The sequence below is a fragment of the Rhinoraja longicauda genome, chromosome 11 (genome assembly GCF_053455715.1).
Source record: "Rhinoraja longicauda isolate Sanriku21f chromosome 11, sRhiLon1.1, whole genome shotgun sequence".
Classification (NCBI taxonomy): domain Eukaryota; kingdom Metazoa; phylum Chordata; class Chondrichthyes; order Rajiformes; family Arhynchobatidae; genus Rhinoraja; species Rhinoraja longicauda.
The window spans coordinates 34,976,297-34,989,573 of record NC_135963.1 but is presented as its reverse complement, the minus strand read 5'-3'; the positions used below and the strand labels follow the sequence as shown (position 1 = coordinate 34,989,573).

At 51.3% G+C, this 13,277-nt stretch overlaps 1 protein-coding gene across 2 annotated transcripts in view; it reads right to left on the bottom strand.

The window, feature by feature from the left end:
* Window positions 1-13,277, bottom strand: part of dnai4 (dynein axonemal intermediate chain 4) — a 64,288-nt gene that overhangs the window by 40,705 nt on the left and 10,306 nt on the right. The window contains exon 3 of one of the 2 annotated variants that reach the window (XM_078407391.1): window positions 9,440-9,615. The exons of the other annotated variant lie outside the window; for it this stretch is intronic. Coding sequence (XP_078263517.1) covers window positions 9,440-9,615 — 176 coding nt within the window. The remainder of the gene's footprint in view (window positions 1-9,439; window positions 9,616-13,277) is intronic. 2 annotated transcript variants of the gene reach the window in all.

The window sequence follows — 13,277 nt, the reverse complement described above, 5'->3', positions numbered from 1 at the left end:
CACGTCATCGGCATAGACCGAGAGGACCACCTCCATATCTGGCTCGCGTAGAACCAAGCCCGTCAACCTCCTCCGAAGCAGACTAAGGAATGGCTCCACGCAGATGGCGTACAGTTGGCCTGACATGGGGCAGCCCTGACGTACTCCTCTGCGGAAGGGAATGGGGGCCGTCAAGGATCCGTTGACCTTGACGAGGCACTCCGCAGTGGTGTATAGAAGTCGGATCCGGGCCACAAAGTGCGGTCCGAACCCAAACGCCCGCAGAGTCCTCACCAGATACTCGTGATCCACCCTGTCGAAAGCCTTCTCCTGGTCAAGGGAGAGAAAGGCAGTGGGTACACCGGTCTCCTGAGCCAGGTAGACCAGGTCCCGGACCAGATGGATATTGTCCTGGATGGACCGGCCCGGGACTGTGTAAGACTGGTCAGGGTGGATCACTTGGGCCAGCACTGGGCCCAGACGGTTGGCCATTGCCTTAGCAAAGACCTTGTAATCGGTACAGAGGAGGGAGACCGGGCGCCAGTTCTTTAGTAGGCGGAGATCACCCTTCTTGGGCAGAAGGACCACTACAGCCCTCCGCCAAGACAGGGGCATCTCCCCGGTCGCCAGGCTCTCCCTCAGGACCATGGTGTAGTCCTCCCCCAGGGTCCCCCAGAAAGTGCGGAGGAACTCTGCTGTCAGGCCGTCCAGGCCAAGGGATTTGCCCCTTTGAATCTGATGGAGGGCCGCGGTCAGTTCGTCTAGTGTCAGGGGGGCGTCCAGACGCTCGGCACCCTCCGGGCCGACCGTGGTTAGACCTTCCCACAGATCACTGCACTCGTCCACGCCGGAGCTATCCGGTGAAAACAAGGTCCCATAAAAGGAATGAACCGCCGCGTTGATGTCTTCTGGTTCGGTGACGGGGGAGTCATCGTCAGCGAGCAGCTCCACTAACTGCTGATGGACTCCCCGCCACTTCTCCAGCGAGTAGAAGAAGGGTGAACCGCGGTCCAAATCGTGGAGCATTTGGATCCGCGACCTCACAAACGCGCCTCGGGATTGCTGTAACTGCAGCTCCTTCAGCGCGTCCTTCTTCTCCTGGTATTCCCTCCAGAGGGTCGGGTCCCCACCGGTCTGACTTAGACGCGAATCCAAATCGAGCAGCTCATTCCGGAGCTGTCTGACCTTGGAATCGCGTCTCTTGGTAGACCCCCTAGTGTACTCCTGACAGAAACGCCGGATGTGGGCCTTGCCCACGTCCCACCATAGCCGCAGGGAGTGAAATCCTCCCCTCTTCCCCTTCCAAGTGGTCCAGAACCTCACAAACGAGTCCCGGAAGCAGCGATCCTCCAGCAGCCGGTTGTTAAAGTGCCAGTACGCGGACCCTCCCCTCGTGCGCAGTGGGGTAAACTCCGCCCACACCAGGTGGTGGTCCGAGCAAGGCATCGGCCGCATGGAGGCCGCCGAGACGCGGGAGACGTACGCCCGAGAAATGTACAGGCGGTCAATGCGAGAACCACCCCCCTCTGACCTCCTGGAGAAGGCATTGGAGTCGGGGTGGAGGTTCCTCCAGGTGTCTACCAAGTCAAAGGAGCCCACAAGCTCCTTCAACTTCTTCACCGACTCCTGGCCGCGCTGAATACCGGAACGGTCTCCTCCCTCGAGGGTACAGTTGAAATCTCCCCCGAGGATCACGCAGTCGCCAGGGTCGATGGAGCTCAAAAGGGTAGACACCTCCCGGAACAGGCACGTCTGCAACACGGCGGGCTTGGGGGCGTACACGTTGACAAAATGCAACGGCACGCCATCCAGGCGCACGGCCAGGTGAAGCAAGCGGCCTGGCACCAATTCCTGGACCTTTAGGATTTCTGGCCGGAAATTTGGGGCCAGCAAAATGGCCACCCCACTGGAAATGGAGCTGAGGTGGCTCATGAAGACCTCACCACTCCACTCCAGGAGCCAGGTGAACTCGTCTCCTGGGATGGTGTGGGTTTCCTGCAGGAAGCTCACCGCATATTTCCCATCCCTCAGGGTTGAGAGATGGTTAAACCTGCGGAGAGGCCCCCTGCTGCCATTTATGTTATAACTGGCTATGGTGATCGCCATGTCAGGAGTACACTAGATCCCCTCACCAGTCCCCTGGTCACTGACAGCAGAGTCGCCTTTGCCGCTACGGACCCTAGATGGATTGGCAGTGCGTTTCACCTTCCGGATCATGGCAACAAGGGACGCTCTACTGGTCCCTCTACCCTCAGCAGGAACGACGCTGCTCTGGGCCTCGGCGTCCTTTTCCAGGTCGTCCAAGAAAGACCTGAGCTGACGCCGGTCGTTCCCCTTCACCCCCATCCCTCCCTTCACCCCCGTCCCTCCCTTCACCCCCGTCCCTCCCTTTCCCCTCCCCTTCCTTCTGAGGATGAGGTTCAGGGAGCTGGTGACCCCTTGTAAGTTCGGCCACCGGAGGGAGGCCAGTTTGGGCCGATGTTGGGCTCCTTCGGTGGCCGCGATGAACTCGCGGATCTCCTCCACTGGAATGAGAGGAGTGGCGTCGGGGGCAGCGAGAACATCCATTGACTCATTGCCCGAGGAGTCCCCTTCCACCCCCCCACTGCAGATGGAGTCACCATTCCCATCCTTGGACACACCTTCTGTGCTTGAGACTCCCGCCCCACTCTGCGCAGCGGTTGCCTCTTCCCCACCCTCTGGTCTCACCTCCACCTCAGTCCCCACCGTGGGGCCAGTGGCAGAGGGGCCTTCCTCGGGTGTACCTGGGCAGTCAAGACCATTGACAGTGGGGTCTATCCCTCCACCAGTTGGGCCCAGAGTGGACTCTGGTGCCCCAGACTCAGGGAGTCCCTCTGGAGCCAGGTCCTGCGGGAGAGAAGGGCTAGTTTCCCCTTCCCCCTCCCCGCCTACTATCCCTAACTCCACAGGCTTGTTCTGCACCTCGTCCTGGGTGGGTTGCTCCTGGGCTTCCTCGGGTGCATGAATCGGGATTCCCTCCCCAACAGGAATCTCTCCCTGCTCCATTACACCCGAGTGGTCCCCATCACCTCCCTCCCCAGAAACCCCTTCAGAGCATGGAACCGGGGCCTGAACCAGAGGGCAGGAGTCATCCTCCACCACAGCACTCCCTGCCCCACTGGAAGATTCCCCTATGTCCCCCTTCTGCTCCTCCCTGGAGAGATTCCTCCTTCTTTTTTTCGAAGGGGAGGAGCTCACAGACTCTGGGGTCACCTGAGCAACCTTAGTCTGCGGCTCCCCCTCCTCCCGCCCAATCCCCTCCGCCCCTGGCTGGATTATGGGGCTTGCGGACTCCCTAACGGGAGGTGACGGGATGGGTGGCGAGATCTTATCCCCGGGGGGTTTGTTCCCCAGGTGCCTTATCTTCTTCGTCACCTTGCCCCCCTTCTTTTGACCCTCCCCATCCCCAGGGTTCCCTGACTCAACTACAGGGGGAGTGGGAGTGGGGGGGGGAGGGGGGTTAGTGGCACCAGAGGCGGAGGCCTCCGCCCGGGATTTGGGGCAATTCCTCCGAATATGCCCCACTTCCTTGCAGGCGTGGCACCTCGGGTGGTCCGATGTCCAGAAGATGGTGAAGTCTCGCCCATCCTGCTGGACACAGAAGCGCCCGTCGACCACCTCCTCCCGGTCCAGCAACATTGTCAACTGGCGCCGGAGGGAGAGAACGTGCTGCAAGTCCTTCCTGCGGAACCCCATGGGTATTGGGGTGATGTCGGTGAGGATCTTCCCCAGGGTGTGAAGGTGGGGAAGGAGGGCCTCGTTCTTGATGCAGGGCGGGACGTTGGATAGGACCACCCGCTGCGCGGTGGACCCCAGGGGCTCGACCTGTAAGAAAAGTCCACCCACTGTGACCCCTTTACATACAGTCGCGTTCACCCCCTCAACGGACTCCAGAAAGAACACACCCTTCCCAAACATTTTTCCCACATACACAATGCCTACAGGCTTGGCTGCCGCTGCCACAGCAGCCGCGCAGTCCTCCAGGTTCATTTGGGGGGGCATGTAGCACCTGACCCCATGTTCAAAGGGTAGGTTCCTCATGGGGAACCGGGCCCCCAGAGGAGCAGCCGAAGCAGCTGAAGCAGCCGCCTTAGCATAACTCCCCGAAGGCCCCGATCCCCCAGAACGCTGACCCTGCATGGTATCAGGCACTACAGTGAAACAAAACACTGATACACAAAGACAAAGACAATCCAAAAGGCACGGGGCCAAGTCCAAACACACAAACAAGTGTAGAACAGTTCAAGGGAGGGAGGCGAGTGGTGTTGCCTCAAACGTCAATAATGGCGGCTCCCACTAAAAACTGCTGCGTCACGGCCTCTTGGCCCGGGTATCTCGGCTCTCCTGCGTTCCCTGGTGAGCTGCAGACTTTCTCAAGCAATCCCCGCTGGTCTTCGCTGCTCCTGCAGCAACGAAAGGGATTCACCTGCAGTCTGTTATTGTTGGAAGCCTATCTCTGATAGGGAGGAGGCTCCTTCAGCTCCAAGTCTCAAGGCCGCAGAAGAAGGTCGAGGGTGTAGAAAAACTCCCACACCACACGAAAACCAGACCCGTCCGGTCAGTAGCGACGAGGCAGTAGGGGGGGTGGGTTGTTCTGGACACAGGTGTATCAGTCCAGACAGGTTTTTCTCCCCCTTTTTGTGCGCCACAGTTTCCTGGCAGGTTGCCAGCCTCAGTAGTGGGAGCTGAGCAGTCAGTTGATAACACCGCTCGCAGCCCCAAAACACACAGAAACCTTTTTAAAAGATTTCTGTAGCGTCGCAGCGATACCCAAAGATGTTTAGAGTACCGCTGTACCTCCTCCGAATTCCAAAAAATGTTTGGAAACTCACTTGTTCGAGTGATTGAAACAGAGCTCCGCAGCACCACACCCCACACCTGAGCTTGGTGGGGATGACCGTGTTGAAGGCAGAGCTATAGTCAATGAATAGCATCCTCACGTACGTGCCCTGTCTCTCCAGGTGAGTCAGGACAGTGTGAAGAGCCAGAGAGATGGCTCTAGGGGCCGGAGAACCTAGGGTGATGGAGGAACTGAAGGAAATCCACATTAGGCAGGAAATTGTTTTGGGTAGACTGATGGGACTGAAGGCTGATAAATCCCCAGGGCCTGATGATCTGCATCCCAGGGTACTTAAGGAGGTGGCTCTAGAAATAGTGGAAGCATTGGAGATCATTTTTCAATGTTCTATAGATTCAGGATCAGTTCCTGTGGATTGGAGGATAGCAAATGTTATCCCACTTTTTAAGAAAGGAGGGAGAAAGAAAACGGGTAATTATAGACCAGTTAGTCTGACATCAGTGGTGGGGAAGATGCTGGAGTCAATTATAAAAGACGAAATTGCTGAGCATTTGGATAGCAGTAACAGGATCATTCCGAGTCAGCATGGATTTACGAAGGGGAAATCATGCTTGACAAATCTACTGGAATTTTTTGAGGATGTAACTAGGAAAATTGACGGGAGAGTCAGTGGATGTGGTGTACCTCGACTTTCAGAAAGCCTTCGACAAGGTCCCACATAGGAGATTAGTGGGCAAAATTAGAGCACATGGTATTGGGGGTAGGGTACTGACATGGATAGAAAATTGGTTGACAGACAGAAAGCAAAGAGTGGGGATAAATGGGTCCCTTTCGGAATGGCAGGCAGTGATCAGTGGGGTACCGCAAGGTTCGGTGCTGGGACCCCAGCTATTTACGATATACATTAATGACTTAGATGAAGGGATTAAAAGTACCATTAGCAAATTTGCAGATGATACTAAGCTAGGGGGTAGTGTGAATTGTGTGGAAGATGCAATAAGGCTGCAGGGTGACTTGGACAGGTTGTGTAAGTGGGCGTATACATGGCAGATGCAGTTTAATGTAGATAAGTGTGAGGTTATTCACTTTGGAAGTAAGAATAGAAAGGCAGATTATTATCTGAATGGTGTCAAGTTAGGAAGAGGGGATGTTCAACGAGATCTGGGTGTCCTAGTGCATCAGTCACTGAAAGGAAGCATGCAGGTACAGCAGGCAGTGAAGAAAGCCAATGGAATGTTGGCCTTCATAACAAGAGGAGTTGAGTATAGGAGCAAAGAGGTCCTTCTACAGTTGTACCGGGCCCTGGTGAGACCGCACCTGGAGTACTGTGTGCAGTTTTGGTCTCCAAATTTGAGGAAGGATATTCTTGCTATTGAGGGCGTGCAGCGTAGGTTCACTAGGTTAATTCCCGGAATGACGGGACTGTCGTATGTTGAAAGGCTGGAGCAATTAAGCTTGTATACACTGGAATTTAGAAGGATGAGGGGGGATCTTATTGAAACATATGATAATTAGGGGATTGGACACATTAGAGGCAGGAAACATGTTCCCAATGTTGGGGGGGTCCAGAACAAGGGGCCACAGTTTAAGAATAAGGGGTAGGCCATTTAGAACGGAGATGAGGAAGAACTTTTTCAGTCAGAGAGTGGTGAAGGTGTGGAATTCTCTGCCTCAGAAGGCAGTGGAGGAGGCCAGTTCATTGGATGCTTTCAAGAGAGAGCTGGATAGAGCTCTTAAGGATAGCGGAGTGAGGGGATATGGGGAGAAGGCAGGAACGGGTTACTGATTGAGAGTGATCAGCCATGATCGCATTGAATGGCGGTGCTGGCTCGAAGGGCTGAATGACCTACTCCTGCACCTATTGTCTATTGTCTATTGTCCTCTGTGGATCTATTTGCCCTGTATGCAAATTGATGTGGGTCGAGTGAGTCAGGGATGCTGGATTTGATGTGTGAGAGGACCAGCCTTTCAAAGCACTTCATGACTATAGGAGTTAGGGCAACCGGACGGTAGTCGTTCAGGTTGGTGATCTTTGCTTTTTTCGGCTCCGGCACTATGGTAGCCGTCTTCAGGCACTTGGGGACCGTAGCCAGAGATAATGACAGGTTAAAGATCCTGGTGAATACCTCAGCCAACTGTTCAGCACCGTCCCTAAGTACCCTGCCTTGAACTCCATCCGGGCCTGCAGCCTTGCATGGGTTGACCCTTTGCAGAGCGCGTTGTACTTCCTGTGTGCTCAGTTGCAAGACTTGTCCCTCCGCCTCGGCTGGGGTTCTTCCACTCAAGGTGGTGTTGCCAGTTTCAAAGCGGGCAAAAAAGGTGTTTAGCTCGTTGGTTAGTGTGATATCGCTGTGGGGGCAGGCAGGGCTGCTCTTGTAGCCAGTGATGTCCCTGACACCCTGCCACATGCTTCTGGTGTCCATGGTGTTGAAGTGGTCCTCCACCCATTGCCTGTGGGTGTCTTTGGCCCTTTTAATACCTTTGTTCAGGTTTGACCTGGCAACACCGTATACTGAAGTGTCACCAGATTTAAAGCCATTGTTGCGTGCCCTCAACAGGTTTTGTACCTCCTTATTCAAACAGGGTTTCCGGTTTGGGAACATCTTTATTTCCTTGTCCTCCGTGACATTCTCCACACAGCAGTTGATGTAGGAGAGCACAGTGGATGTGTATTCCTCCAAGTCTACCTCTGAACCGCAGGTCGGCTGTTGTGCAAACAGGTCCCAGTCGGTGCGATCAAAGCAGTCCTGGAGTTGTAGGGTGGCATCCTCGGGCCATATTTTGACCGTCTTTATTGCAGGTTTGGTCTTGCGGATGAGGGGTTTGTATGCGGGCAGTTGAAGCAGTGAGAGGTGATCGGATTGTCCCAGGGGTGGGCACGGGAGAGCTCTGTAGGCGTCCTTTACTTTGGTATACACCTTATCCAGCGTGTTTGAGCCCCTGGTAGGGCACTGCACATACTGGTGGAATTTGTGGAGCGCGGCTCGTAGGTCGACCTGATTAAAGTCCCCGGCAACAATGAAGGCACCGACGGGATGGGCATCGTGCTGCTTGCTGATGGCCGAGTGCAGCTGTGCTAGCGCGAGGCTAGCATTAGCCTGTGGGGGAATGTATGCGGCCATGATGATGACCACAGTAAACTCCCGAGGCAGATAGAACGGCCTACATTTAAGCAGTAGGTACTCCAGATCTGGGGAACTGTAGCTCTCTATTGCGGAGTGGTTGGTGCAGCAGTCATTGTTAATGTAGATACAGAGCCCAACGCCCTTTCTCTTACCGGAGTCCTTTGTTCTATCGGCCCGATGTAGTGACCGGTTCGTTAGCTCCACAGCCCCGTCGGGAACCAGCGCGTTGAGCCACGTCTCCGTGAAGATCAGCGCACAGCAGTCTTTCAGGGATCGCTAGGTGTTGATCCATAGCCTTACCTCATCCAGCTTGTGGTAGAGTGACCGGATATTTGCGAGAAAGACCCCTGGTAGGGATGGTCTTTGTGGGACCTCCGTAGCCTGGCCTGCACCCCCGCTCTCCGTCCACGTTTTTGCTTCCTCTCCCTGCGCTGGCTCCGTCTCTGTCCCTCCGGTGTGGTGATCCAGGGGGCTGTTCTACCTAGCTCCATCGGGATTTTGGTGAGGGTTTTATAGTACTCACCAGACAGACTCTCGCAGCCGCGTCCGATGTTGAGCAGCTCCGTGCGGCTCCATATGCGATCCGCCTTCCGGGAGCTGCAGTGCCTTGGGGGACGCGCTGCCGCGGAGTCCGAACTCGCTGCCACGGGCTCCGACTGGATTTCGGTGGAGGTAAGGGTCGCGGATTTTAAATGAAGATTCCGTGACCTGTTCTTCCCGCCGCTGCTGGGCTGTTCCGTGCGGCTCCATGAGCGGTCCGCCTTGCGTGGTTTACAGCGCTTTGGAGAGCGCGATGTTGCTGTGACCGGACGTGCTGCCCGCCCGCACCGTGGGGATTTCAGTGCCGGTGCTGGATTTCTTCGTGCTGTTGGTAAGTTTCAGTGGTCTTTCGTGTACTTTACGTTTTCTCGGTTTCCCGGGTGTACTTTCTTGGTTTTTTCGCAGCCGCGTTCGGTGCTGGGCTGCTCCGAATTGCATTGGATGGGGGAGCGCAAAGCCGCTGCGTCTGGACGTGCCGCCATGTTCAATATCTTTAGTCTGATCTTAAATTTGTCTCTGCTTCTTTTAGTTTAGTTTAGTTTAGAGATACAGCGTGGAAATAGGCCCTTCGGCCCAGGAAAGCCATGCTGATCAACGATTACCAGCACACTAAATCTATCCTACACACTTGGGACAATTTACAGTAGCCAATTAACCTACAAACCTGCCCGTCTTTGGAATGTGGGAGGAAACTAGAGCACCCGGAGAAAACCCACGCGGTCACAGGTAAAAAGTACAAACTCCGCACAGACAGCACCCATAGTCAGGATTAATTGATATAATAGATGCCAAATTTTGTGAGTTCCATACCAATTTTGAAATGGTGGCTCGAAAAGCCCCAACATCCAAAAGTTTATGTTATGTCAGGCAGCACAATGGGATCCACATTCACAGAGATGTACAAAGAGAGTGCTATCCCTTTCCAGAACAATGTTCAAAATTTCAACTAAATGAGATTTAAGACAAAATTAGTTACCTGGTAAAGGGTCCACCATAACTGGCATTTGCTGCAGTCTGGTAAACTGTACCAGTGAAGGTATGATCAGAAGATGTTAACTCTTGCGAGGTGAAAAGTTTACTTTGCCTGGCTTGTGGCAAACTAGCATCCAATAGTGGATGGGGAGTGACATCTTTTCCATTTTCATCAAATACCTAGAAATTGATACAAACAGCAATATCATTTGAACATGATCAATAATGCGTTTATTAAGGAGATAGTGAGCTCAGCAACATGGTATGAAGAAAACAACTTCTCCCTCAATTGTCGGCAAGGTGAATAAGCACATTATTGACTTTAGGAATTGAAATGATGTACACATCCCAGTCTACATCAATGGTACCGAAGTGGAGATGAACGAGAGCTTTAAGTTATGAGGCTTAAATATCACCATTATTCAATGTTCTTGGACTTGGCAACAAACCTGAATGAATACACTATAGTTGTCAATGACTTCACATAAAAATGTGTGGAGGAGTGTGTTCTCACAAAAACCATCCAAGTGTTCCCCAAACATAACCTTTGATGAACCCAGGAGATCTGCGTTCTGAGGACCAGATCTCGAGCATTCGAGTTATACAAGTCCAGATATGACTTCTGTAAGTTCATCAAAATGGCTAAAAGGGACATTCGCTCAAATCTGAATATGGCAGAGGTTCGGCAGCTGTGAGAGGGCTTGCTCATCATCATTTCCTACAAGGGGAAATCAGGGGGCAGCTCAATATGTTCTTTGCTCACTTTGATAGGGAGAACATTGATGTGCCTTCCAGGGCCCCCATAGCCCCTGATGGTATTACAATCTCAGTCACAGAGGCCATCAGAAGATCCTTCAGGAGACTGAACCGTTGGAAAGCATCTGGACCTGATAGTGTTCTTAAAATCTGTGTAGACCAAGTGGAGTTTTTACAGACATCTTCAACCTCTCATTACTGAGGTTTAAAAGGGTATCAATAATATCAGTGCCCAAGAAGAGTAAGGCAACATGTCTCAATGACTACCGACCGGTGGCACTAAAGTTTGTGGTAATTAAATGCTTTGAGAGGTCGGTTATGGGTTTCTGTGCATCTCTGCAACTGGATTCGCGACTTACTCATCAACGGACCTCAATCTGTATGAATTGGCAACATTTCTTCCATGATCACCATTAGCATGGGAGCACCTCAAGGATGCGTGCTCAGTCCCCTGCTCTACTCACTCTATACTCACAACCATGTGGCCAAACACAGTTCGAACTCCATCTTCAAGTTTGCCGACGACACTACCATTGTTAGACAAATTACAGAAGACGATGAGTCAGAATATAGGAAGGATATCGATCGATTGTCCAAATGGTGCCAGAAGAACAACCTTGCTCTCAACAGCAGACTAAGGAACTGATTGTGGAATTTGGAAGAGGAAGGACGAGGATCCACAAATCTATCTTCATCGATTGGACTGAAGGAGTCAAAAACTTCAAATTCCTGAGTATGCATAGCTCTGATGACCTGTACATTGATGCAATCATAAAGAAAGCCCTTCAATGCCTTTACTTCCTGAGAAGATTGAGGAGATTCGGTAGGTTAACGAATATTCTCGTGAACTACTTCTACAGGTGTACAGTAGAGAGCATATTGACTGATTGCATCATGGCCTGGTTTGACAACTCGAACACCTAGGAATGAAGAAGATTGCAAAAATTGGTGTACAGTGCAATGCATCATCACTTCGAAATTTGTTTTTTTTTGCATTATTATGGTTACCAAGGATTGTTGTCCTAGCACCATTGAACAGATTTTCCATTTCCCTCCTGTACTCTAATTCATCATTATCCATTATTTGTCCGACAACAGTGGTATCCTTGATAAATTTAAAGATGACGTTTGAGCTTTGTCTGGTTGCACAGTCTTAGGTATAAAAAGAGTAGAGCGGACAATTGAGCACACAGCCCAGAGGTGCTCCCATGTTGATAGTTATCATAGAGGAAGTGTTGTTGCCAATTGCACTAATTGAGGTTTGCCGACAAGAATCCAATTACAGAGAAGATGTACAAAGACCAAGTTCTCTGATTTAATGCAAAGTGGAGAGCGAGCAAGATTTCACCCCTGTTTGGTTATTGTGGCACTCTCTGATTTAGACTTGTTGATTCAGCATGGGTGAAAATGGCTCTTTTAGCTTTCTTGTAAACCTACTCATTAAATTATTCCTCATTGGATAAGCCCGAGAAGGATAGAAATAACATTTAGTTTATTACTAGACCAAGTAGACCCGTTGGGCCCAAACCTCTCCTGCATTAATGCAGCACCCTCACCTCCCCCCTCCCCTCCCCCCTACCCCACTCCCCTCCCCCCTACCCCACTCCCTCCCTCCCCCTCCCCCCTCCCCCCTCCCCCCTCATCCTCCCCTCATCCTCCTTCCAGCCCCCCCCCCTCTCCCCCTTCCCCTTCCCCTCCTCCTCCCTAGGGGATAGATTTAAACTTTAAAATGTGAATAACTTTAAATATATAACATCGATTTCAATTAAACCTCTTCCATTAGCACCAAAGGGACGACGATGAGTGAGGTGGGTCTAAATTTGTCGCGCTATCGTGTACCGTTTTGGCTGTAGTTCAGGAACAAATAAACAAACAAACGAAAGTTTTAGTATATAGATTTAGTTTATTACTATTATTGTCACATGTATCAAGGTACAGCAAAAAGCTTTTTTGTTGCATGATATCTAATCAGCTGAATAACTATACATGATTACAATCGAGCCATCCCCCAGTATACAGATACAGGATAAAGGGATAATGTCAAGTGCAATATAAAGTTCAGTACGAGGGCCTCCAATAAGGTAAATGATAGGTTAGGACTGCTCTCTCGTTGGTAAAAGGATGTTTCAGTTGCCTGACAACAGCTGGGAGGAAACTGTCCCGAAATCTGGAGGTAATTCTGTGCATTATGGGAGAGGGGAGCAGAGGGAGTGACCGGGATGAAATTCATCCTTGATTATGCTGGTGGCCTTGTCGTGGCAGGTTGAAGTGTAGATGGAGTCAATGGAAGGGAGGTTGGTTTGCGTGATGATCTGGGCTACGACCATAACTCTGTAATTTTTTGCAGTCTTGGATGGAGCTGTTCCCAAACCATACTGTGATGCATCCCGATAAAATACTTTCTATGGCGCATCCGTAAAAGTTGGTGAGAATCGCTGAGGACACGGTGAACTTTCTAAGCCTTCAAAGGAAATAGAGTTGTTGTTGTGCTTTCTTGGCCATTACTTCAGGTCAGGTTGCTGATGATATTTACTCCTAAGAATTTGAAGCAAATTTGAGGGAAAGGTTGTTGTCTTGGCACCAGGTTATGGCGTTCTCAATCTCCTTCCTGTATTCCGTCTCGTCATTATTTGACATCCGGCCCACTAGAGTGGTATCATCTGCAAATTTGTTAATTGAGTTGGAATTAAGTTGATTTTGTTCTGAATTGATGCAGATCATTTGCATCTGTCCAGTTAGATGAATTTAAATGGCATACCTTGCATAGAATTCTCTTACCTATGAAAAGGAGCTAGCTGATCAGGACTGAACAAGAGGCAAATGTACTGATATCAATTCACCATTATGTTACATGATAGAATTGTACAGCATGGAAACAGACTATTTGGCTCAACTTGTCCACACCGAGCAGTGGGAACCCTTCCATGTTAATCCCATTGCCTGGCAATTGGTCTAAATCCCTCTGTGTCTGAACCATTCAAGTGTTCATCTGGACACATCTTAAATGCTGTAAGCTGATCCAGCTTCCACCACTTTCTCTGGCAGAGAACTGCCGATACTCGCCATTCTCTGCATCAAAAAGACCC